Raw genomic sequence first — 27,633 nt, forward strand, 5'->3', positions numbered from 1 at the left:
CTGTGAGCAACATAAGTAGAAACTGCGTATTGATGTTTGATTCATTGCAGCAGTAAATTGTGTAGTAAAACTATGAGGTAAGACTCGGTATAAGCAAACTGGTAGTTAGTTAATTGTCTTTCCTTGGTGTGTGAAGCATAAACTTACCTCTGTCTTACCTCTTCCTCTCAGGGTGTTCAGGCAAAAGGGTTCCCCATGGGTTCAGACATGTTTTATTAGTTCCAGGAGGGAGATGCCAAGTAAGAAGTGGGTAGAAGGGAGTTTTAGTTTCTTGTTTAAATGTAAATACTTATGTTAATTATTTATGGGTATTTATTCATTGGCTTCAGGTGTTTTAATATTTATTGATGGTATATTTATATTTTGGTAGGGGTTTTATGTAAATATTTATTGTATATTTATGGGGATGTGTTTAAGGGGCTACTGTGTGTATGGTACAGACCAGTCAGTAATTAGAGGGAGTCTGGTATATAAGCTAGTCAGGCTGTTATGGTGGTTGTCGGTGCTTGTTTACATGGTGCTGTGGGAAAAAAAATAACAGAAACCCCTTGATGTACGTCATACCTGCCTCATTGTCTCCTCATTGGTCGCCTCGGCCACTGGAGCCTGCTAACATTTATCCTACTTTTAGCCTAAAAGTATGAAATGTCTTTTTATAAAGTGTAAATTTTCTTAAGTTAAAGAACAAAATCTTCCAGTGCAAAGATTTTTAATCTTTTATGATTTATTTATTTTAAACAAAAGGTTGTTTCATTCACTCTCACATAACTTTTTATTTCACCAAGAGAACTTTTTGTTTTAACGCGTCCTCTGACGTCACGCCACCCCCACCCCCACCCGCACCCCCACCCCCCCCCCCCCCCCCCCCCTCGCGCTCCTCCGCCCTCCTCATCAGCACGGGGAAGTCCCTCGGCGTCTCAGTCAGAGCGTGCGTCGCTCTGCCCACACGTAAAGAGCGGTGAGGATACGGATAGTGAGCAGGTCCGGCTGTGGGATTTATTATTGTGAGCGCGTGAGCGTGTGAACACCTGGACTACGAAGCATCATTTTTATTTTTCTATTTGTTATTTTTTTTTAATTTTATTTTATTTTCCGACTTCTGGGCTTGAGAAACAACCTGCCACCATGTCTCGTGCTCCAGATGATGTGAGCAAGCTTACTGAAAGTACATACAAGGTGAGTGATACATCCAGCAAATAAATGATAGATAGTACGTCTGTTTTGTTATTAAGACTAAGAGCCGGAATCAGCTTTACACAGCAGGGTTATGATTAATATTTATTGCATTTTAACCTCGACTAAAACCCACAGAGGTTTGATTTGTATGTGTGTTTTATTGGGTGTACGCTTTAAGGGAGTTTTATTTCCTTTTATTACCTTGTCATTACCGTAAAAAGGTTGTGCAAGTGAGATTGAAACTGTTGTTTACATGGGAACGAAAGTATTTGCGAACTCTAATAACAACCTGTAAACGCCAACAAAACAAGAGGGACACACCCTGTTATTTAATTACAAGATGCATAAATCACAGTAAAGCTCAGTGCAGTCAAAGCTCTCCTGTCCATCAAATGTGAGGAGAGACAGAAAAGTTTCTCCCAACCCATCAATCAACCTGCTGAAACTTGATCAATAGTCATTTGATCATGAGAATAATATTGTTTAATCAATGCAGATTAATCTAATCAAGTTTACACTGCTGCCCCTCACATTTGATAAGCAGGTGAGAGTGTGTGTCTGGGTGTGTGTGTATGTTTGGATTCCTGTTCCTGATCCAAAAGAGAGATACAGACTTTGTGTGTTTGTGTGTGTGTGTGTGTGTGTGTGTGTGTGTGTGTGTGTGTGTGTGTGTGTGTGTGTGTGTGTGTGCGAGTGCGAGAGAGAGAGAGAGAGAGAGAGAGAGAGAGAGAGTCATACCTGTAGTTTACAGTGTGCCACAGTTTCAGCTGGGAGGGCAAGAGAGAGGGAGAGAAAAGAAAACAAGGAACCCGTTTCCTTTTCTTTTTTCTTTCTCCTCCGCTCTGTTCTTTTCTCCGTGTAAAGTCATACCTGCCCCTTCATTGTTCTGTTGAGGGCGTGCCAGGGGAATAGAGACAGGGAGGTGAACAGCACTTGATTGTTGAGGCATTTCAATAGAAAAAGAGAGAGGGCGAGACGGGGTGGGTGGGAGGGCGAGTGTGATGAGGTTCAATGCTGCAAATAACTGCGACTTTGTGTGGGACTTCGCTCTTTTGAGGGAGTTGTAAAGTATACGTGAGGGGTCAAGTTAAAAATTGAAAGCTTTATTGTTCTCACATGGTGATATTTATAGAGCAACTGCACAAACACTTGCACTTGTTTTCATGTATTTCTTCTCTACACCCACTCCATCAAAAATAGCCTCATGATCTTTATTATTCACGGTTAGGCCCTTAAAAAAAAGAAAAAAGAAAAAGAAGAAATTAGAGATGTTTGTGAGTAAGCGAAGTTATTGTATCAGGAGAAGCTGTGGTCGCTGCTTCCCTCCACACACTTTATCTCTGCTCTTCGTCCCAGAATGTGATGGAGCAGTTCAACCCAGGCCTGAGAAACCTGGTCAACCTTGGGAAGAGCTATGAGAAATCAGTCACAGGTAAACACAGTTCTCACCCTCACCGACACTGATACTGCTTTAGTTTGTCAAAAGTCCTCTTGCATGCATTTCACTAAAACACACCAGCAAGTGACTTGATGATGTTTGTCTGTCTCCCCCACGCAGCCATGACTCTTGCTGGAAAGGCCTATTACGATGCGGTCGCAAGGATTGGAGAGAATGCCATCGTGTCTCCGGTCTCCAGAGAGCTTGGTGAGTTTCACACCAACCCATGTTGAATCTACCTACAGTGAGCCAAGTCTCGGGGGGGGGGGGTTCTGCCTGGTATCTGTGCTAGAATGTCTCTGTGGTGAAAACTAGAAAAAGATCATTATTACAGATATACACTTATTCGCTTGTCAAGAAGATCAAACCCACTCCCACGTCATTGTGTGATATAAGCTATAAGGCTAATATAAGGTAATAGGGAGGAACAGCTAGCCGGCTTTCTCTGTCTGAAGGCTGCAAAATCCACCTGAAGCTCACTGATTAACACGTTATGTTTCTATCATTTTTTATATACAAAACCAAAGTATAAAACTGTGTAAAACTGTGGTCTTACAGGAGTGTTATAGGCTATTTCTTGAAGGTTTCCTGGCAACCACAACAAGACTCCAAGAAGTCACTGCCCACAGCTAAGAAATGATCCCCTGTAAAACTAAACATGTCATTTCATACAAATTAAACAATTAATTAGTTCATTAGTGAGGTTTAGAGGTGCTAGTAGCCAAAGTTTCTCACCTTTGCTAAACAAAGCTAACTGGATGCTAGCTGTAGCCTTCTACCATAAGTATCATACAGACTTGGAAATGGTATTGATCTTCTCATGTCCAACTGATTCTTTTAAGTCACCATGAAATGATGAAAGTGACTTTTTCACTTAAATCACCGCCCTCATTTCACCCAAACATCCTTGAACATCGGCACCATTACAAAAAGCCCCTTCTATGCACCTTCATCATGGTGACATATTGCCTTGCGTGCAGCCGTCATCCAAAAATGCGAATCAATTAAATGCAAACATCTGGAAATAACACTGATTGAACCCTCGTGGCACAGTAGCGGCAGAAATTCATTATTATCTGCTGTCTGCCTCTCCCTCCGACTTAAGTGCGGCCTCTCCTCTCTCTCCTCTCTGAGGCTGCCATCAAGCTTGCACAGGTTGTTGTGCATCCATCCTGTGACTCATCTCCCATTATTCTATTAGTTCTAAAATTTGGAGCTGACCCATTTTGTCCAAGGGTCCTAATTCAGTGCAATTACAATCCATCAAGTGGTTTTCTGTATATTCTGCTGCGTCACTTCTTCCTGCTGGGGTCTACAAATTGGCCTCATGTAAGCTCAGCTTGATGTGACAGGCGAGGAATCAGAGCAGGGAAGTTAAAATGGAAAGATAATGTTCTGTCATTTTTCCCCGTGGTCTTGGCGACCACTGTGAATATACGTAGATTTTACATCATGATGCATGGCTTTGAAAAGAAAAGAAAAAAAGCAGTGGGTTTATTTTTCTGCCGGTATTTTTCTAACTGAGCTCTCTTCTTTCACATGGCGTTTGCATTACTTCAAGTTAAAAACACATTTTGATGGAATGTCAGACGAGGTGCAGTGATTTTCACTGAGCTGTCACTGCATGAAAGAGACAAGATTAGGTGTGTCTGTCACATTTGGTGGATGTGTTAATAAAGGAATAAGGAAGTTAGCAAAGCATCAAAGCAGCAGAGTTGATCATCACAGCAGTAGCAGTGTCAGAAAAGGAAACTATGAAGGATATGTTTCATAATGCTAGTGGACAGTTTCCTAGAATGAAATGTAACTGAGCACGCTTTGATATATAGACACAGATGTTATATCTATTTTAAAAACCTTTCTTATCGCTGATTATGTTACGCAACAGGAAGTATGGAACCTCTCTCTCTCTCTCTCCAAGTTAGCGATGCAAACACAGAAATCTTCTCTCTCGTATTTAGAAATTAAGATTATTTTTTATCTGTGCAGTGAAACATTCACTGTGACTGGAGACACTCTCCTTACCCGTCCGTTACGAAACGTTGGTCGAGTTTGTCAGGTCACACCTGTCAGTTAACATGCCCGTATTTCATCGCTTCATTAAATGATATGTTCGTGTTTGCGTGGTTGGCAGGTGACATTTTCGCTGCATACCAAAAACAACAAGGTGCAACGCCACACCAGGTGCTCTGTCATCTTTGACAGATTTTTAACATGCGGGAAGTTGAGGATAACAGCTTTAACATTGAAATACCATTATAAAAGGCTCTCTCTGTGCCTTTGTCTCTTTTTCTGTTCACTGCAGCCATGCTGGGGTGTGAGTAGATATTTTATGTCTGCTTATATGAGTGTGAGCGTGTGCATGTGCCTGCAGCTGAATGTGTACCGTCAAAGTGAAACAACAAAATCGACCACTGAAATATTGCAGAAAGGAAAACTTTACATTGCACAGTCTTATTTGACCCTAACTATAAGAATGCAACCCAATATAGAAAAGCCTCAAAATGGCCTCTAGAAAAAAAGACACATGGATTGGCAGCCGGTCTTTGACTGCCTGGAGTAGATGACAGTGAGACAGTGTGAATTCTCTCACACATTGCAGTGAGAGGAGTAGCAAACACGCTGAACAAACAGACAGACAGAGGGGACTATCTTCCCACCAGTGATCCAGGCTCATCCCCCTGTTCCTCCATGTGCCTCACCAAACCCACCGCAGGTCTTTACTGTCAGTCTGCGGAGGCCAAGGGGAGGCTCAGGCTGTGTGGAAATAAGGGGCAACACTGACTTTTACAGGATTTATGGTTGTACCAATTAGCTGTGGTACCAATTATGTCAAATATTAAAGTGGCACCATGTAACTTTAGAAGAAGAAAGAACACAATCTTTGTCTTAAAGTTAAAGGAGTTATTTGGATGTTTTGCTATTGGTACTTAACCAACGTTACATTAACAGCTGCGGCTAATGTTAGCTAATGTTAGCTAACGTAGGAATAAGATATTGCTGCGTAACTGACATTACCGAGTCAGTTTGCTCACTTTATTTCTCTTCTCCACTTGCTGCTGTTACACGACATTTTTAGCAACATTTTACTTTTATCCCAAAAGTATAACAAGAGATAAACAGACCATTCTTAATGAGGAGACGTGTTTGCTGTTTCCAGCTTGTCAACCCATCCCACTTGCTCTCGGTCAGGTTGCCTAATGATGATATATTCACAGCAACTGTAAGGAGCCAAGAAATCTCATTAAAGGAATAAAAATTGAATGCGCCATTAACATTTACTTGAGGCCACGGTGCCCGCAGTTCAGCAAAAGTCACACAGTCTTTAAAGCCACTATCTGTGGAATCACACATGTTTATAGCTTTACATCATAGATCACTTTAATGTTGCCATCCGTCTAGGAAGAAGAACCATGGCGGTGTAGTTGTCATGCCATACATCACACTGTATATTTAAATGTTTAAGTGGGTGTACAATTAGAAACTTCCTGTGTATGAGTGCATGACTGGACTCCACAGGGAGTTGCTATTCCACTCTGAAAAGCAGCAGGTATTGAAGGACTGAAAATGTTACTGGAGAATAAATAGCTCGAACTCCACCCCTTCCACCTTTTCTCTGAACTGTTTGTCAAGCTTTAGTCGAAATTGTTTTTTGAAATATTGAAGTACACTGACAGCAGGAGAGAAATGGTAATGTCGACCAGAGCGATTTTTTTTTCTCTCTCTCTCCCCAGAGAAAGAGGATTTGTTGAGTGTTTCCCCCCCCGATAGCTGCTGTGACTGGTTTCATTTAGTCTGAAGGGAGGTTGAAGTTATGGTTAATAAGAGTTTGTGACAGACACAACATCACCAGCAGCGTCAAGGAACCATAAGCGGTTTCATAAAGACACAGAAAATAAACTTTCATTCATTTAGAGCCAGTTGTGTTTAAAAGCGTTAAAAGCGCTTTTCTTTTTGAAAAATTCTCATTCTCAACATCCGAAATGATGTGTATGACATAATATGTCATTTTAGCAGTGTCCACCTTAGGCTGATCGGAGCAATGACATGCGACATCTCCCAAAGTTTCATTAAAGAAAAAATTGGGCATTAGATGAGACGATCAATACCATTCTCATACCTGCCTGTAAACGCTGAAACCGCAGCCAGGAGACGGTTAACGTAGCTTAGTTTAAAGGCCGGGAACAGGTGGAAAACGCAAATCTGGTTCTGTCTTAAAGGTTAAAAAGCACCTCTACAGCTCACCTATATTACCTATGTTCTTACATGTGTTATATCTTGTCAGGATGTGTGTGTGTCTCTGCGTGGTGACAGCCGATATGGCGTTAATGACGTAAATGTATCTGGACGTAGGATGTTACACACTTAAAATATCAGGGTCAACCACACAGACACGATTGTTCTCCCAAACCAGACTGCTGGTGAGACAGCTGAAAATGAGTAAAATAAAGGAGGGGGGGAGGCTGTTTTTCAAAGACTCTACTCATGGTTGAGTCAGTTATGACTCCTCTGCCGTCACACTCCACGACTCTGTAATGATCCCAGACCTCAAACAACCTCGTTCTGCAGCCGCTATTAAACTAAAGGTTCTCCAGTCCACCGGTAGTTTCCTCCAAGGGACCTGTGAAGGGACCAGAGATCCACTTACCGCTCAATGGACCATGAAGTTGGAGCCTCTAAAACGCCGTCACACTCCAGTCATTTCACAAAAATATCCCATGATTCTTTTTGAGCGCTCCCGTGCCCACACAGAGTCTCAAGTCACTTATTGGCTATTAAAGATTTCAACCAGTATTTAGTGGGAGTAACTGTCTTTAAGAACTTCAAACCAACTTCTTCTTCTTCTTCGCGTGAGCAACATATGACGCACACACATGCAGTTTTTAAGGTTATTTGAGGTTTGCCTTTTAGTTTGCTCTGTTAAGTAAATATAGATTTATTATTGATGCTCGGGGCTGCAGTTACTTTTATGTGCTGGAGTAATAAATAATGTTGTGTGCTGTGTGTAACTGCAGGTCATCACTCTATGTTAAGGAAGCTGTCACAGCTATTGATCTGTTGTGAACACAGTAGACATGCTGAATGACAGTAGATGCTCATACTGAATACTCAAGGCTGGCGAGCACGTACATTTGTCTGCACACAAGTCTTTTAGTTTTTGAGTGTAGAGCTGAAGGTAATAGATCATCAGAAACCAGTTTCATAATCAATTGGTTGAAGTAAAAAAATTGAGATGGTTATTATTTCACCTTATTGACATTTTAAAGACAAGGTGATTATTTCGTCAGTCGAATAGTTGGAGGCCTAGTTAGCCGTCTACATTGTTATGTTTGTGTCACCTCACCTCAGTGTCCTTTAATTTTGCTATTACTGAACTTTCAACCACGTCACATGATCCTCATCAGTAGATGGAGTTTGTCGTGTCGGTGTCGATATACTTTGTGAACGTCCTGTCCCTGCTCCGGTTGACAAAACAAGCTTATCTCAGGGAACGTTTATAAGCTCATCCGGAGCTTTCAGTAATATCACGCTCTGTGCAGTGGTCGGTGGTCGGTGGTCGGTGGTTGGTGGTTTTTAGCAATGACTTTGTAAAAGTGTCCTAGTTGTAAGATTCAGTTTGTTTGGTTCAACAAGATGACATTAATTAAAACTGGGAGTCAGATGACAGGATTTTCCTTGACCTCACAATGGATGACAGCAGAGTTACTAAGGTCTGAATCCTCTTGGAGCAGCCAGTGTTGTGAGAAACAATGAGTCCGACTGGAGTTTAATCACAGTCACCACTCCAAGTGTTTCCACCGCAGCGGTGTTAGTATCGAGCGCAGCGACATCATCATGATTACGAGGAGGGAGTAGCATATCTATGGCAACCTCCAAACACAACCTCTCCCCACCTGCAGTGACATACTCTTCAATCCTGAGTCACACAGGAGGTGGCCGTGTTTCATCACACACACTGCGAGCCTGCCTAGACAAACCCAGTGATGCATCTCAGTGATGAAACGCTGCCACAAGCCGATGACCGATGGTCGCAGCAAAGTTCAGCCCTAACTCAGATGTTGTTTGCACTTGGCAAATGGAGGAGGGATTGTCAGTCGGATAAAGTGGTGAAATAAAGGTGAGCCAGAAAAAAAGGTGCCAACGCGTCAGCGGTAATTGGTTGCTCCGCCAACGTCACCTCATATTGCACAGTTTCCTTATCAAGTACCAAATGGGCAGGGGATGTCTTGCCACAGGGCAGTGCCAGCTCATAAATCACGTCACCTGTTGACAATGTGGAAGGCGTCGCCCTCCGTCTTATCAGCCGCCTTGTAAAGAAAAAAATGGCATTTGATACTGGTGGCGCAAAGAACACATACAAGTGCATGATCATAACAGGACCAGTTTTTCCCTCTGCTGTTTATCCTGAGCATAACACACACACACACACACACACACACACACACACACACACACACTGGCAAGCAACATGTGTTGAATTGAACGGTCAAAAGTCATTTTCTCAACGTGAGCTACAGTATCTACATTACGTGCTGGATAGACAAGTGGAGGAGAGCATTCGTAATAATGAATCATAAGTTATATGAGTGAATCATGGGTGGTGTAGTTTTCCACATGTGTTTTTATCAACCTTGTACCAGTCTGTGTAGAAATGCGTGTAAACATGGCGTTGTGTATTTGAAACTGTTGAGTTGAGATTAGATTATCTTGGTACTTTAAATCCTCAACAGCCCGAGATAGGAGATAACAGAGTGAGAAAAAGTCGCCCCGTGTTGTTGATGAACTTGAATTACCAGTGGATGTTTAAAACATTGTGTAGCCAGGTACATCGTCTCCTTAGTCTTTTATTCACACTTCAGCTAGATAAAATCAATGATTTACATTTTACACCTCAGCTTTATTTCCATGGACTTCTTTACAACATTGTACCTTGTCTCTCTCAACTGCAATTCACCCTCTTCAGCTGTTCATGTGACAGATTGCGTCTTACAGTCCATATTTATCTTCAGTCGCTGAAATCTCTCTGTAGCATTTACCATCCCTCAGTCATGCGTTTACACCTTGTTAACCCCAAAGGTGAAACCTGCAGGTATACAACGGCCTCTTTAAACCCCGTCCTGGCCTTTCTCAGCCTCCCCCTTCCACCCCGCGCAGCCTGTTGTTGGGGCTGTACAAACAGCCCAGCGCCCAGCGCCACCCCTCCCCGTCGAAGGACAAAGGCAGCATTTACCAGTACGTTCTGGTGACCTTCAGAGGGCAATGTTGTTGTAGCTGGACGCTGCCTGCTGGATCGCAGAAGTCCAGCTCTGCATCACTGGGTTATTACGTTTGTTTGCTTTGACCGGAGGCGAACAGGGAGGAATGTCAGGTGCCGGGTGTCTTGGTGTTCATGTTTAGGTGCAGGGTCCTGATTTTCACCTAAAAAAAAAAAAAATCACAAAGTGAACCTGACACCTGACACCTGTGCGTTTCTTTGCTTTCGTCTGAAGGTGATGAAATCCATGTAGGTTGTTCACGCCTGCCCGTTCTCCTCACAGTGACACCGTCACATGTCCAGATATGCTGTCCCGTACTGTTTTTACAGGTTTCACCAGAACACTGTGTCCTATAGTAAACCTTGAGTCTAGATTTCACCCCATTGTGATAGAGGTAGCACTATAAACTGCTTAGCTACAATTGTCCACTTCTGTTTACAGTATTGACCCACTGCCATTGTCTCATGTCATATGCTGCTCTATCTACACTGAAGCCTGTCTGTGAATGGAGACTGTTCTGTATCCGTCCACACAATACCAGAACGTTTCATAGAGATTACTTATTGACAGCTGTTCAAATATTGAAAGGCGATAAGTCATCTGTAAAATGTGGACTGTAAAGATGTATGTAAGGCCTGATGAAAAGGAGGTCGTGTTTATACAGGAAATTTGTGTTTGTTGTTGCTGGTTTTCAACAAGTTATTATAAACTACATCTCCTGCTGAATCTGCATCTAGTTACACACTGATTTCGGATGCTTGGTCTCTGGTGTCCACGTGTTCTCTGTCACCGACTGTGCTTAAAGGAGAAGTTTGAGAAGTGAGTTTTGGGAATATGCATATCAGCTAAGAGAGCTGAGAGTTGGATGTCTGGGTAAATATGAAGCTACATTAAACAGCTGGTTAGCTTAGCGTAGCACAAAGACGAAACAGGGGAAACAGTTAAACCACATACCAGCTCACTAATTAACATGTTTTATCTCGTTTGTTTAAAAATCAAAGAGTAAAAACGGCATATCGTCTTCCCTGTTTCCCAAAATATCAACTTCTTACATTAGAACTCCTCTTGACCCTGGTCACAATACAAACCCAAAGTTCCTCTTTCTTTTGTAACCCTCTCTGATAAACTAAAGGTTGTCCCTGATGTCTTCGTAGGTGTGGTTCTAATGGAGATCGCAGACGCCCACAGGAAGGTCCATGATGAACTTGAGGAAAACGTAAGTAGCCTTAAAGGCTCTGACTGGTAATAATTACCAATAATGAATTGATCCCACGAACAGGTTTCATCTGTGTAGCCACAGCTTATATATATAGCTTATTCCTCTGTGTTATAGAGCTCCACTGCTGTCCAGAAACTATTAGAAAAACATACAGTATCAGTGAGTCACACAGTTCTACTTGGTGACATGTTCATTTATTACTATGAACACGGCCACTGTAATTTATTTTGAGTCGATCCCACACACACCAGCCTCCTACTGCTGTAAATACTTAGGAACACACCAAATCCAACACCGACAAATGCAACATTTACTAATGTCTGAATACGGTTTAGTGGCAGTACAGCGCCAGATGCTGTAGAAAAACTATTGAGCCTTTTTACGACATGAAACTATCAATTTCTGACCAGTTTTTAAAGATTTACATCTTCAGAGGAAGTGGATGGCTTTTGTAGCCTGGGGAAAGTATTGAGAAATGGACTAATAAATTGTAGGTTTTTGACTTTTCATTGGATTCGTTGACAATAAAAATCACAGCAGTTCAGCAACCTCCTCTCAGCTTCCATTATGTCATTAAGTAATTCAGTGCATTGACAGGTCACCTGTTGAGCCTCGCGGAGGAACCATTTGTCATTCCTAGAAGTACCCTGTGGCCACCAATGCTCCGCTTATCTTCACATAATAGACAGAGAATGGCCATTTGTTTCACTCTCGTCTCTGGACACGTGACCCCTTCAACCTTTTGAGCTCATTCCCCTCATTTTTAACAGTTTGAAATTGTTGTAACAAAAGCTGTAAAGAAAAGTTTGACAAGAGTGGAAAAGCCACAGATTCATTTCTGGCCCCGCTGCCTCGGGGGTGAAATGCCTCAGATTCCCGAAAGTAAATGGAAGTCAAGCGTCACCAGTTTGAATATGGCTAAAGCTGAATCTTAACACTCAGTCTGATATAAGAAAAACTTTGTGCAAAAGTCCTAAAATGCAAATAATAACATGCTGTGTGGATGAGAAACTTCCAGTCATTTCTGTAAGTTTCCTTATTACTTGCAGGACCAATTGTAATTTATCTGGACAGGAAAAAAGTTGTAAATCTTTAACCTCAACAGGCTGATAAGGCATCTCTAGTGGGAGGAATTTCATCCTCGCAGAAACCCATTATCATACATTCCAGCAGGTCACTCCGCTCTTATCGCGACGAGCCATGTGACTGAACTGTACGTTGTTTTTGGAACAGCGCGCATGGAGGATGATGTATGTTGCAACGAATACGAGGTGTGTGTGTGTGTTCTCTCTCTCTGCAGTTCAAGAGGTTTCACAGTGAGATTATCATTGAGCTGGAAAAGAAGACAGAGATGGATGTGAAATACATGAATGTAAGTGTCACCACATGCAGTTTACCTCTATTCATCAGTGCAAAGCATCCGCCAGCCCGTCCTCCCTCTATTAATGAGAGTTTTTATGCAAACATATTTCATGTAGGCAAATCTCTGGAGGCAGAAACATGGAATAAAACCTCAAAGAGAGGAATCAACACTTCTTAGGTTTTAGTCATCAGTTTAACCACTTATGCATTTTCTGACCAGGGTTTCTCCTCCTGTTGGTTGATTGATTATTTTAACCTCTCTGCAATTGAGCAATGTTTCTATAATGAAAACTGCAAATCTGCATCATCTTCCCTCCCTGTGAAACGTCTGGTGCAGGCCACGTTCAAGCGCTATCAGTCAGAGCACAAGCTGAAGCAGGACTCCCTGGAGCGCACTCAGACAGACCTGAAGAAGCTCAGGAGGAAAAGCCAGGGAAAGCACTCATCCAAGTATGAGATCAAAGAGAACGAGGTGAGTGACTGAAACTATGCACCGACTCCAACCTTTTCCCTTCCTGCAGAGCATAGCATGCACTTGTCTAATACTTTGTGTGGCTTTTCAAGCATGGCACTGTAACACGCTCACGCTCTCATGTCCGTGATCAGATCAGATAAGATAAGACAAGATAAAGTGGCCAAGTTAGTTCTCATGATGTTCACATACCAACGTTAAGAAGGAGGTGCGAGCGAAGGTACAGGCTTTTATATAAGATGAAGTTGCTTTTGCTTTCCAGTTGTGTTTGAAATGAATATTATGTGAGGGCATTACATCACTGATGACAGACATTAAGATGTGTGTTCGACCACTACATACCCTCTAAGTGTCCTGAGATCTTTACGCTCACAAGGGAAGAAAATGTCATTTTAAAAGTTCTTTTACACGAGTGACTAAAACCATCAAAGGTGCCACCACGCCTAAAGCTGTTTGCAGATTGTCTGTGTTTACCTGCGGGAGAATAAGACCATTATTCCTCAGCTCTGTGTGCTCAGCTACAGACGGATGATTGCGTTTTTATATTGAACGCTCACACACCCAAATTTGCACAAGTGTTGGCGAGTATGTATTTTTTCTGTTTCTGGTTTATCGTAAAAAGTCAGAGGTTACAGACAGACTTGTATCTTCACTGTAACTAGATTTAGTTTTATCATTCAGAGACATACAGTGAGGAAGCTGCATTTTTTTTTTTAATATGCCAAATCAGAGCTAGCTGGGCAGCAGCACTTAGGAAAATCCAATTCTCCCAAAAATCATTTTAGATATGAGGTATGTACAGTCCTCTGCCCACGTGGGACTCTTAAGAGCGACATTCAAAAGAAGTTCCTCACAGCACTAAGTAAACTGTTCATTTAGAGAAAGCCGCACTCACGTTTGATTTTTTTTGTCCCTTCTTTGGTATCTTATGTTAAAAATCCATCCAAATTAAAGCTCTTATCCACCATCTGATCATCTTCAAGATAAAGTTTGTGGTTGATTCTGGTTTCCTTATATGCAATTTTGCATAATGCCTTTCTTTGTTTTGTTCTTTTTATTCTACAAAACACTCCTCGGCCTAAATCATCATGTATACCAATTTTTCAAAACAGTTTCCTCAAATCTCTTCCATCTCTGCATATTTACTAATAAATCTATACATCATATGGATATCAAAGCTCACATTTTTGACTCAGTGCCGTTCTGGTTGCTGCCGGTTTGAGCCGCAGCGTGTGAATGAATATGATCCTGTGATGTCTAACCCCGGCGTGGTCGTGTTGCTGATGCTGATATCAGGTTCATTATTTGATCTCTGCGCTGTCTGCGGCGCAACAGTGTGCATTCTAGCAAAGAGTTAAATTAAATGAGCAACAGGACAAAGAATCTGTTTACAACTATTTGCAAGCATTTGTGGATCAACAGCAGTGTGTTCTCATAAAAATCTAATCTCTTGAAATCACTCTGAAATGACAAACACAGCCAAAACAAATGTCACTGCTGAGTGAACAGAGGTACACAAACATGACTTTGAAGTTTTGCTAGTCTGGATTGACATTGCTTTGATGATGTGGGTTTGTTTTAAGCTGTGCAGTGTCCCCGTGAGTCCCTGCAGTATATTTCTTCCTGAGTGTTGCACATTGTTGGGGGTGTTTACATCTTGTTGTCCGCGACCAACAAGCAGTCTTAACACTTCAGACAGCGATTTGCTTTGTAAATCAATGTGGTGAGATGAAGGCGGGACTGCACAGCCTGAGCAATTACTCCCGTCCGTCTCTTGGTTTAATTTATCGACTGTTTTTATGGCCTCACATTGATGATGGATGGTGTGTAAGCCTGGCTTGTTTCGGGTGAATTCTTAAACAAAGCCTTTTAATTGAAAAGTCAAGAAGTTACCGCAGGTTGTAACAGGGATGTTTTTCCTCTACTGCTAAAATCAGCGTCAGCCTCCTGTTTATCCTCGCACTATTAAAAGACACATTCACGATAAGTCGTCTTATCTGGGTGGAGCTTACAGCAGCCTGAGCCTGGCTCTCATGGTGAGCTGAAACTGGGGCCCCTCCTCCCCCCAAGAAGTGGCTTTTTCATCATCTGATAAAAATGACACCGGTGAACTACAAGGGAGACGAGGCTAACTGCCCAGCGCTCTAATCATCATCTGTAGAGCTGCCAATGATAGCCGAGTCCTGTGTGTGTGCCCTCCCACCTCTCGCTCAGAGCCCGGGTGATTGTTCGCTGTGAAAATAGGAGAGGAAGAGCTTTGATTCGGCGTCTAACGGGATATTGCAGAGAGAGAGAGAGAGAGAGGAAGAGACAGAAAATGAGACCAGGCAGTAGAAAACGAGGGTCTCTGCTCTTAGAGACAGGCTGCTTTACCATCACCATGACAACCTGGGGAAAATGAGATACATCCGCAGGGTGGGTGTAGAATAAAAGGATGGAGGGGAGGTTGAAAAGTCATTTTTACAGAGTTTGATATGCGTCATGTCAGGTCCAGCCGACCATTTGCATCTGCATGACAGACAGAGTCAATCTCAGGCGCTCTGTGGGGAAGGTGTGTCTTTCAGCACTCTGATTCGGTTTCCCACTGCGCTGAGATCGATCCATGAGCAGCAAGACACCCAAATAAACTTGTTGCAAAGTGTAGAGACTTTGATTGCTGTGCTTGAGTCACCCTGTTCTACTAAATTCATTTTTGTTGCCAAAGAGAGAGAGAAAAAAAACAAAAAACGGAGGTATAAAAGCTTGTACTGCAGCTTGAGGCTTTGGCAGCTGCAACGTGAACATGCACTCAGAAAACATAAATCGCAGCCAGTAAAAATGTGGTCAAGGGTGTTTTATTAACACTCGTCAGAGCAACACAATTACACAGCACTTGATCGAGCTCATGAAAAGGTAAAAAACAACAGTTTGTTTAGGTAAGTGATGACACACAGGTGTTCAGTAGTAACCAGTGCTAATGTGATTAGAAATATATACAGATATACAACAATACCTAATAACTACCATGCCAATACCTAAACTAAAAGTGAGTCAGTAGAAAGAATAAATACTGAAAAAATCTAATTTAATTAAATTATTATTATCTATCTATAATTTCTGTTTTGTTATTTATTTATTTTTCTTCTTTCTTGTCATTTTATGTAAAATATTATTTTTTCATTTCTATTCTTATAATTTCTTTTTCATACATTTTTTTCTTTTAATTTTCTTTTCTGTTATTATCTTTTATTATTTATTTATTTATATTTCTGTTTCATTTATTTATTATTCATTATTTCTACTTTTTTAAAGTATTATTTAAATTATTTCTTTATAGCAATTTTATTAATTTATTTGATATAGGCACAGTGCCTTTTCATGAGCCTGGTGAAGCACTGAGCGAATTTGGAAAATCTCAATATAATATATTACTATCACTGTGAAACTGAAACTGAACTAGTTCTTAATGCTGTGCCCTGACCTCCTTGAATGTCCTGTGACCCTGTCTGCAGTACATGGAGACTATCTCATCACGCCAGATGGACATGCAGAAGTTCATCGCTGACGGCTGCAGAGAGGCCTTGCTGGAAGAGAAGAGACGCTTCTGTTTCCTGGCAGACAAGCACTGCATGTTCTCCTATCAAATTAGCAACTTCCATGAGAAAGTAAGCGTGGACATAGATGAACATCCTGCGCAGTCAGACCCCCCCCCTCCATTATGAATTCTTTAACACCTGCTCTCCCTCTCTCTCTTTCTCTTGTGTTTCCAGGCCAAAGAGATGCTGGCCATGAAGCTCCCCAGCTGGCAGGAAAAGTGCAGCGACATCACCAAGGTGCCGGACACGGTGGCGACTATGATAGGCGGGCTCGCTACCACGCCAGAACAATCGCCGCTGGTTGAGCGCTACAACAGGGTGCGTTTTAGCTCGTCATGTAACTGCCATCAAAACTGTGTCCTCTGTGAGATAAGGATTATTTCCAAAAATTTCATTTTCAAGAGAGACCTGTTGCATTTGAAACCTATATCTATTTAGATACTTATCTTAGTGTAAGGTGCCTCAGATAAAATAAAAGCTGGGGATGAAATTGTCAGATCGTAAATAAGTGGCACAAATCCTGAAGAAAAGACAGGCCCTGGAGAGTTTTATCTTGTCTTGTTGTGGCTTGTAGTTTATCCTTCAAAGGTACACTGATTTCTCCTGTATCAGATTGAAGCCGTTGTGAGAGAAGTGGCAGGTTATCATTATCTGGCTCCCGGCCATGGGAAATCCTACATGTACTGTTGACACCGTCTGTTAAAGTCCACTGAATGTTTTTTTTCACCCACGGCTGTTTATTGCTGCGTAGGAGGGAGACAATAAGCTTCAATCTCAGTAATGACTGTTTAAAATCATTGCCTCAATAAGGACTCGCACATGAGTTCATTCAACAGGAAACACTTGTTATGATTTGAATACTGCCAACTCACACGGCCGTATTAGCGCATCTGTTAATCATGTTCTTTGCTTTCTCTTCAGAACAACGTGGAGTCAGTGGGGCCTCCTCCAGCGCCGCCGCTAAAGGCTCAGATAAGTCCGCTAGCCAATATGTTCAACCCAGAGCCCAGATCTCCGCTCACCTCGTCCTCAGACCACAACTCAGGTAGTGATGGCGGCTCTGAAACAGATATACCTGTCTCCCATAGAATGACTGTGGCATCTTTCAGTCCAGTCATTGATCAACAAGATCCATGTTTTTTAAGGCTTTACTGCTGTACTCCCTTCACATTTAGTCAAAATGGCGGCACTTGTAAATTAATATTGTGTTGGACTTTAAAGGAATAAGGAATTTACATGTTGGGAAATATGCATATTCGCTTTCTGGCAGGAAGTTACAAGAGAAGATCAATACAACACTCATATATGTAAGCTTGCAGCTGGTTAGCCTAGCTTAGCACAAATACTGGAAACAGGGAAATAGCTAGCCTCAGCACATTATTATGAACACAGAATATGGGGCATTGTCATTTTTACTCTTCAGTTTTTGTACACATTAAACAAATGAGGTACAACATGTTGATATATGAACTTTAGAGGTGTTGGTAGCCATGTTTTGGTACTAGAGCTAGGCTAGCTGTTTTCCCTTAGTGTCATATTTAGCGTACACACATGAGAGTGGTATCAATCTCCTCATCTAACTCGCTGCAAGAAAGCGCACTCATTTTCTCCCAAAGTGTCAAAATACTGCTTCGTTTTGACCGATATCTGACATGATGACATCTCTGTTTTTCTGAACCTCTGCTGCCTCCAGACCAAGGCAGTCTCGGAGAGGGCAGTATGTCCCGGTCGACATCCCAGTCGTCTGGTCTCAATGTGAGCAGGAAACACCGGGTTAGGACCATCTTTCCCCACACGTCGGGCAACAATGACACACTCCTCAGCTTCGACGATGGCGACATCATCAACCTGCTCATCCAGGATGAGAAGGACGGCTGGCTGTACGGGGAGCTGGAGAAGACGGGGCAGTAAGTTTTGACTCTGCTTATGTCCAACCTAAATATTTATATATTACAGGGACGTGTCGATGGCTCTACTTTATTTACATCAAAGCATTATGAAATGAGTGTTAGTGACATGTTCCTTTATTACCATGACCACACACAGTGTAGTTTGTTTACTTCCTCACACACCAAATATGTATTAATCCGCCTCTGAAAATAGTCCACAGCAAATGTTTCCTCCTCGACATAAACTACATGACCTGTTTTTAAAGGTTCATGCCTTCAGTGGGAGCCGCTGCGCTTAAGGCTGAGAGCCACAGAGAGTACAGACTAACACATTGTTAGTTTTAGTATGGGATTTGTTGACAGTAACGAAAATATATAAATATAACTATGCTTTAACCTTAAGAGCTGGATAGGATATATATGTTTTTTTTTTTTTAGAGTCTTACATAACTTGTTAAAAAAATTAGTTTAATGTGGAATAGAAAGTGTGATTGTGGAATCCCTCCCTCAGATAGTCGATTTAAATACCAACTAAATATGACCATTGGCACACCCACAAGACGAAATGTACTTTCATTTCAACAAATACGCAGCGGCACTGACACACAGGCATTTCTCACATAACTAAGGTGGCAGTACTAGTTTCTGCTCTGTGTTTCTTTATATTTTGCTGCGCTAATACATCATGTCTAGAAACATGGACTATGTCAGGTATGTTCGACATGACAGTCGTAAAGCTTGATGTCTCCCTCTCTCTGCCCTGCCTAACAAAAAAAAAATCCAGGTGCAACCACACACACAGACAAGTGACATCCGGTCTTTTATATGTCACCCAACAATGAACAAATGTTTGATTTTCTTTACCGCCGACACATTATGATGAGTGATTGAAATAAATACGTCAACTAGGATTTTTTTTATAAGAGTGTATTTGCACCTTTGTTCGGCAGCAGTGACTCCGTGTCACCTCCAGACGGCAGACAGGGAAAAATGTTCTCAGGCGCTGTTTGTATACAAGTCATGTTTGTGTATGTAACCGAAGCAGCATAAATCTGTAAAGTAGCCTCTGAGCTGCCAGTGTAATTACAGCCGTCTTCAACTCCTCGGTAGATCAATTAGGACTCATAATGCTGGAGAAAGGATTACGGAGTGCTTACAGAGCTTGTGTCGAATGTTTTTCATTCCCACTTTAAAACAAATTGCAAGCCTTATCTGCGCCCTGTGTGTGTGTGTGTGTGTGTGTGTGTGTGTGTGTGTGTGTGTGTGTGTGTGTCATTAAGTGGCCTTTTGAGTCAGAGTGGTTTTAATGCAGTCAGTGGCGGTTTGTCAGGAAGAGTACATGTTGGGATAAATCACAGTACGTTCTGTTTCTTAGCAACAAATCCAGTGCATTGGTCTGATAAGCCATCTTTTTCGCTAGACGTGACTTGGAGACAACTTCAGAGTCTTAGTGAACAAAATCTCTCTGTCTGTTATATATTTTATGTCTGATGTGTGCATCTGATTCAAGTGTGCTGTCTGTGGGCGTGATTCTCGGCAATTGTAACCCACGAGCCCTTGAAAAAACAGATCTCTCGCAGTCTGTTGTGTGCACGCAGAATGGGGAACGTCAGTATCAGTTCTTCTGCTCTGACTCTTCTATTTAGTCAGTTATTGAATGAGGTCCAGCAACTGAACATAATTCAAAAGAGACATGCATCATTTTAGCGAAATAGATTTTTGGGCATATTATTATATTATCACACAACCCACCCAGGCTGAAGAACACTGAGGTGCATCATCCGATGTTCATCTGATTTCTTTCTCTCTGTGATCTTAGACGAAAACTACAGAAAATAACATGGTCACTGAAAACAGAGCAAAACCACCCACCTGTCCCAGCTGACATTGCTTAATGCTAATACCACTGACATTATGCAGGACAGGAATCAAGCAACCTGTATTGGCCTAATTTTGACTATTGCGAACTGTATTCAAATTTTTGCACCAGATTCTGTTAGTTTCAGTGACCATAAGTTAGTGACAACAAGGTTACTAAAGTTGGGTTTAGAGGTCTCCTCTAGAGAAAATTATGATTTATTCTACTAGTTGCTTTACTGGTTCTGTCCACAGGTAACAAATTCCACCTACTGGCACCCCTAAGGCAAAATCCCTTTAAAAAAATTGTGGAAGAAAACAAAACAAAAACAAGTTGAAAGACTCCAAGAAGTCACAGCACGTGGCCAAGTAATAGTCTGGGATCAAACTGCCTTAAAACCACAATATGTTCTTGTATGGCTTAAAGAAACTAAATATAGTCTTGATTAGTGAGACTTAGACACGTTGATAGGTGTATTTTGTTTCCTTTGGACAGGGCCAGGCTTTCCTCCTTTTGCAGTCTGTTTGCTAAGCTAAGCTAACAGAGCTTAGAGCTGTTTCAGAGTAGATGTTATTTGTGTAATGGTATCATGCAGTGTCATGTTTTATGATGTTTTTGATGTGATGTGTGTGTCTTTCTCATTAGGCGGGGCTGGTTTCCCTCATCGTACTGCAGACCTTGTACTGAGCCAGTGATATTAAATAGGTAAGAAAACATCACGGCATGCCAGGAAGTGAATCAATAATGTAGCTACGGCTGATGTTTTGATAGCTGAAGCTTTATGTCGTATGTCTTAGCAGCTATCTGGGAACACCAGTGCGTAGTCTGAGTGTGGCCAGTCTGCCAGAGCAGGAGGAGGAAGAGCCGGTGTTGATTCCCCCACCAGACTACAGCGATGACGCCCCCTCTAGCCCAATGGTCTCCTCAACGCCCTCACCACAGAACACGGTTAGTACCAGGACCTGCATGAGCACAAGCCAGCCAGGTGCGGTCTGGTGTATTTATTAAACCTGCACAAGATCTTTTTTTTTTTTCTTTTTTTTAATTGGAAAAACACACCTATTTTATCGACTTAAGTTGTAAGGTAAGGCCACAGGAGGACAGAACATACCATCCCTGTTCACTGTTCTCCACTCACATAATGAACTAAACCAAGAAACTGTCTCCTTAAGTGCAGAGAGCAACATTAGATCCTTTGTGTGTCTGATTTCTTCTGTTTCCTTTGATATAAAGCATCATTGCCTGGTGGAAATGGTGTGAGCGTGCTGTGCGCAGTTTAATAATGTGATGTTGCAGAACTTCTAGGTATTAAAGTTCCTGTTTTCCAGATAAACCTTTTAACAAAATGGTGTGCCAAAAAGCTGTTTAGGAAAGACATACGAGGGATAATCAAAAGAGAACTAAAACAAACTCTTTAACATGGATTTAATGTTTGGGGGGGGGTTTGGCCATGTAACATACTAACATGAAAACTATTTAAAGCTGTTTTACTATCCAGTAAGAGGAGGTGAGATTCTGTGCTGTTGGTGTTTGCAGATGAAAGAAGCGCTTACAGCTGTAGGTAGCTGCGCATTGTTTATTTATATAATACATTTTAGTAATGTGGAAGTACTGTACCAGGAAATACAAACAATCACGCCGGATATTTAAAAACGTATGATTTATGGAACGGGATTGGCTTGCTGTTTTGAAAACAAAGGCTTCCTTTATATTTTAAAATAATGACACACAGTGTACCTACAAGCATTAAACAACAAATGTACTTTAAAGCTGCTATAATTGATATTTTTTCATAATAACAATGGGTCAAATTAGTATGAGTATGTGTAATTTGAATCTGAAGTTTTCCTCAGCTCAGGTTTTGATTGGTTTCTCAGCAGGAAGCTGTTTTCAGCAAAACTGTACTGTACTTTACTTGCTCGGCACCAAGCAACAGGCAACAACTAAGTTAGCAATTAGCTAGTAAACTAACAGCTTCTTTCTTTTAACAGCTGTTGTTAGTGTTAGCCCCTGGTGGCTACAGTAGAGCTACTCAGTGGTACTAACAGTAGAAGACTTTGTGGTGGGCAGCTGCCATGTTTAAGTGTCTTAGAAATGGGTCAGATGCTCTAGAAAAGGTATTTTCCCTGATAGAATATCTTCACTGCCTAACCTAAGTTGTCACACACTCCACGCCCACACACCACAAAATGCCATCACACATATTAGATGTTTAGTCTGACTAATCACGTCATATCAATGTCTCCTTGATGCATAGTCATCGCCTCCACACCCTTAAAACAGATCAGAGTCAGAAACACACCTCAATTCCTCTAACCTGTATGAGGAAATATTTTATATTTATTGAGATGATCTTTTCCCAAAAGGATATACAAGCCTTAAATGTGTAGGAGCCTATTTGCAATTTTGCAGCTGATACAGATTTAAGCAGTCTATGGAGACAAAGAGGAAAATATAAAACAGACCACAGAGCTGCTGGCTCCAAAATATTACAAAGAAACAGACGCCAGGTTTTATTCAGTAATGGAGAGAGAGATTGGAAGAAAAAGAGAGAGTTACAGAGGGCGGCATAAAGGACGAGGGTACAGACACAATTTCATTTTGTGCCTGCACTGTGTCAGCTGATTGAAAATGAACTAGTAGCTGTCCAGCCAGCAGACAAGCCCAGGCACTCTGCTTTCTCCCTCATCATCACCTTCCTCGCTGCTCTGTCTGTACTCAGTGTCCTTTGTATCTGCTGGCTCAGGGTTTCACCATGATATAAACTTCTTTATCTTATCGCATTTTTAATATTTTTCACAATTTTACATCAGTTTTGAATGCAGCACAGAGTAAATAAAAACTATAATAATGCCACACACACAAAAATAATCCTTCCCCCCCCGCCTTCAAACAGTTGTCCAGGTGAAGGCAGAGGGCTGACTGTGCTCTTTAGGTTTGTATCGTGATTGTGGGGGAAAGGTGGAACTTGTCACCGTTGCTCTGTGGACTTGAGTTCCCTGAATTTTGCTTTCAGGTAGCATTGAGCTCATACCACCCTTACACATTTGATAGATTGGACACTAAATTGAGGCGTCTCATTTTCAGCAGGAAACATTTAATTGCTTGATGTGACACCAGTAATTCAAGGAACAGTGATATTAAGAGAAAATTGTTTGCAATTTCAGCCACTATTCAGTCAAAGTCTGCTAAATAAATTGTAAAGCACTGAACAAAAAGAGTCATTGTTAGTTACTGTACTCTGTATCTAAGCTAGGCTAGTTAGGTTTTAGCAAGACTGGTTTATCTGCTGTTACTTCTTATCATTAGATTTTGTTGCCTTACACTGAGTATGTGGTATAACGAACTCTAAAATACTGGAGCATCACAACTGACTTTTCAATCACAGGAACAGGTCAGAAAAAGTCGATGAATTATCTTTAGCTAACGTTAGCTGTGACCTGTGTTTTGTAGTTCCCACAAAATTAACATGTTTTTCCAAAAATTACATATTTCTTTGGTGTAATGTTTTACATATAGTAAAACAGATATAAAATAAATCAGATTCTGGTTTTGAGCTCTGTGTGTACTGTACAGTAGATATGTAACTTGCTGCCAACGCTCAATTGTACGTCTTGATTTTAATTCCATATGTCTGCTTGCAGTGAAAACACAACTAATCCTGATATGAATATTGATTTTTTTTTTTTTTTGTCTTGACAGGTTTAGAATGTTTGAGTATGTTTTCATTTTGAAAATTATGTTTGTTTTTTAAGATTAATAGTTTTTGTTATTGAGTAATTTAGACAATGATATGATGATTAGACAGTAATATTTTTGATACCTTTACAGTCAGGATATCAACAGAAGCTAAATTTGATATATTGTTTTGCTTATGATTTGTGGATTGTTTGCTAAGCAATGTAAGTTTGTTGCAGACAGTACTCACCCCTGGAGGAAGTGCTGCCTGAAAGGCTGAGTTCAGGGAGTAAGAGTGTTTTGAGCCTAACTGTGGCTGCATGTTTGGTGACTTCTGGATGTTGTCTGCTCTCTACTGGAAGAGTAGGGTAGTGCATGTTTTTGTGCAATAATAATGAATGCAACAAAGACCTTCCTAATAAGCTTTGTAACTGAGCTCCTACTAAAAAAGATGTGCATCTGAAAAATACACTGAAATCAATTAAGATTCCTGCAGCAAGTTACATCTGTTATTTTGTGTCTGCACGCTGAATGAATGAATGATAAAAATCTTAGTTTAAGTCTGTCCCTCAACTTTATCTTCCCCATGCTCACTTGGCTCTGTGGAGACGATAACATTATCATCGTTCTGAGGTGAGAGAAAAAGACGAGTGTGTCTCTTGCCAGCCTTTCTAGATTGTCTAGATTCCAGACTGGATGAGGTCTGAGTTTGTATCTTAAGTACATGTCAAAGCTGCACTGTGGCTATGGGGGGGGGGGGGGAATCTTATCAAACTAGTCTGACAACAATGACTTTCTTCACAGTTGGAGGGAGGGTGTGGGTTTGTGGTGACTGTAGTGTGTGGTGGCGTGTTTTGAATGTTGTGTGTGTATTCTCTTTGTCCACTGGATCTTCAAGGGTCTTTTCTTCTGTTTTTGACAACAGGTTTCTTTAGTCAATGGGACTGCAAAGGCTCCTTTTCTAGGGTGAGTGACCTAACACAACTAACACAAACTCACAGGTTACAGCCCAATATGTGTGAGTTGACTGACGATTACTTGATGGTGGATTTGAAATGATTTCGACCGTTTTCTCCCCCTGCAGAGGAGGGAATCCATTCGCCACGGTCAAGCTGAGGCCAACTGTCACAAATGACAGATCAGCGCCAAACATCTGACGCAGAGCAGGAGAATTTTCACCGCTGTCATGCCTTCGGGGGAATCATGCAACATGGGACCTCTGCAACACACTCAATATCACCCCAACCTGACATCTCACCAGCCTGCATGCTAGTCTCTCTCAGTACCAGTCTGCTCTATTAGAGGGATCCATTGTTTCCTAACATAAGTGTGTGCTACTGTGCCAGTGTATGTTTCACATCAGCCACAATGGAGAGACATTGCATAACCAGCACATGGAGAAACAGGATATTCTGAAAAAACTTTGTAGTACAAAGAAAATGTTTCAAAGTGTTATGCATCCCATCTGTGTTTGTGTTAAAGTGATAATTCATCTAATCACCATCATGTCTCTTTAAAAAAATTACATGCATTTCTGCTGGCTGCTTCACAACAAAAGCCAACCCGTGTTTTGTCAATTGAATACCGTTAATGTGAAGCAGCAGCAGTTGAAAATGTTCCGTTTGCATTAGAAGTATAACTTACAAACATACAGGTGTAATAATAATCCACAGTTACCAGTGAGATGAGATTGCACTGGACTATATGCATACATCGTTTCCTGGGAATCCCTCGTGCGAAGGTTGTCAAACTCAATCCGGTGTAGATTGTTAGTGTTGGAGTTCGCCATTAGCAATGAAGGTTCGGCGATGTAGAGAGCTGGCCATTCATAAAAAGGAAAAGGATTATAATTTTAAACTTAAATGAAAAATAGAAAACCACAACACACCCTGTCTCAGCCTTCTCCCGAAGTACTGACAGGTACTGACAAGTGGGATTGACTCCAGCCCCCCCTGAGCCTAAATCTAAACGTTGTGTGGCTAACGAATGAAAAGAGTAAAAACCAAAATCAGTTTTCTTTTTAACTTTTTATTCAAATTTCTTCAAAACATTGTTTACATCATCACACATAATAATGGATATTTGGACCCACCTGCTGAGTCCCTTGGCGACACAGTACATGCATTACTGTGCAAAGGGAGACTTTTTATGTTTGCACGTAGTGTATTTGAAGAAGCCGGACGTGGAATACGAGGCTGAGACAAAGCAACTGGGGTTTATTGTGAGTCTGATGGTCCCATAAATAACTAAAGACTTTTTTACTGACGTGTGAATATGGAGGTAAAACCTGCATCTTCATTTTGGGGTTAACCCTCCCTTTACGATTGAGTGTCAAAAGGTCTTTTCAGGCTTGTTTGTGCTGCAGTCAATGAATACTGATGTAAATGATAGTGACCTGATGCTGGTGAAACAGACCAGAAGCCAGGCTGTCTTCCTGACTTGCCAAAAAACACATACATTGTTATTTCTATTTTTATCATAATTATTTTTGTCTTTCTTTTTAAAAGAGGCATTGTGATATACAGAGGTTGTGAGAATGAAGGGAAAGTGACGTGTTGGGAAAAGAGTCGGTCATTTGAGCGAAGGGCAAAACAGTACGTCGCAGTTTAAAACGAGAAGGCTATTTATATACAGTAAGTTTGTAAGAGATATTTAAATAAAATATATATACAGAAGTCCATTCTGTGAAGGTGCCCCTTTAAACATGATGGTCACTGTGCTCATTTTGAGCCGTGGATCCAACGCTGATTTTCATTTGACTGCTGGTATGTATTTTATATGGGTAAAATGACCTTTTGATGAAGGGAATGTTTTTCCTTACTCATGGTTCCACTGTTAATGTAGATTCTGTGAACAATGCACAGTTTATGCAAAATAAAGATGTACTTTACTGGTAGACATTTGCAATGTACGTGTATATGGTGGGTCATTGTTTGAAATCAACAAAGTATTAACTATTTCGTGAAGAAGAAAACTTTTTTTTTGCCATGTATTTGCTTTACAGGATGTAAGTGTATGATGAGGAGCTGATTGATGAAACTGTTTATTGATCCGCACAGACCCACTGATGTTCGTAGGTGAACCCATCATACTGACATAGATAATGCCACATGCTTTCTTCACAGTACCTTGCCACTGTGTTGACCAATGTAGTCTTTTTTTTTTTCTCAATAAAACATGATAAACTCAAAGTCTGTGTAATTCATGTTCAAGTGCATCTTCTGTTTTCCTCTCACTGGTTCTCGGTAACACGTTGTTCTATGTTTCACTCGGCTGAATACATATAAAGGATTTAAAAACTTGCACTCTTGTAATAAAACAAATAGATTAAAATGAGACTAAGACTGATACAGATGTTTAGAATTTTTTCAGTTATTTTTACTATTTTTTTTTCCAGTCTTTTATTTCAGAGTGGTATTTTCATTTTCTAGCAAAGCTGCAAAAGCATGTCTTTTTATTCCACATGTAACATTCATCAAGCTGCATCTCCCTGTGCAACATAAACACAAGCAGCACTTTAATCTACCACCTGACACCAAAGCATGTCTCACTCAACTTAAAAAACAAAGATTCACGTGAAGCACAGACACGTAGAGAGGAAGCCAGTACAATTTCTTTTCTTCTTTTGCATGTTTTTGCAGTTTAATGCGATCAGCTGTTGTCCCCCAGGAAAACAACATGTGCAGCATTGCTCCTCTGAACATGCAGAG

At 41.2% G+C, this 27,633-nt stretch overlaps 1 protein-coding gene across 3 annotated transcripts; it reads left to right on the plus strand.

The window, feature by feature from the left end:
• The first annotated feature begins 935 nt into the window (after positions 1–935).
• baiap2l1a (BAR/IMD domain containing adaptor protein 2 like 1a) lies at positions 936–27,108 on the plus strand. Of its 3 annotated transcripts, XM_056366569.1 has the most exons (15): positions 936–1,176; positions 2,533–2,608; positions 2,735–2,821; positions 11,025–11,086; positions 12,390–12,461; positions 12,789–12,923; positions 16,415–16,567; positions 16,673–16,816; positions 17,420–17,543; positions 18,192–18,405; positions 20,891–20,950; positions 21,043–21,193; positions 24,532–24,556; positions 24,849–24,889; positions 25,008–25,068. In XM_056366569.1, the coding sequence occupies exons 1-13, from the start codon at positions 1,126–1,128 to the stop codon at positions 24,553–24,555; spliced, it is 1,353 nt and encodes a 450-aa protein (XP_056222544.1). In that variant the 5' UTR covers positions 936–1,125; the 3' UTR covers position 24,556; positions 24,849–24,889; positions 25,008–25,068. The 3 variants fall into 3 exon arrangements, with proteins under 3 accessions (XP_056222544.1, XP_056222542.1, XP_056222543.1); XM_056366567.1 differs by lacking the exon at positions 24,532–24,556 and having other exon boundaries at positions 25,008–27,108; XM_056366568.1 differs by lacking the exon at positions 24,532–24,556 and having other exon boundaries at positions 21,046–21,193; positions 25,008–27,108.
• The last annotated feature ends 525 nt before the right edge of the window (positions 27,109–27,633 follow it).

This window comes from Seriola aureovittata, chromosome 21 (assembly GCF_021018895.1).
Source record: "Seriola aureovittata isolate HTS-2021-v1 ecotype China chromosome 21, ASM2101889v1, whole genome shotgun sequence".
In the NCBI taxonomy this organism is placed as follows: Eukaryota; Metazoa; Chordata; class Actinopteri; order Carangiformes; family Carangidae; genus Seriola; species Seriola aureovittata.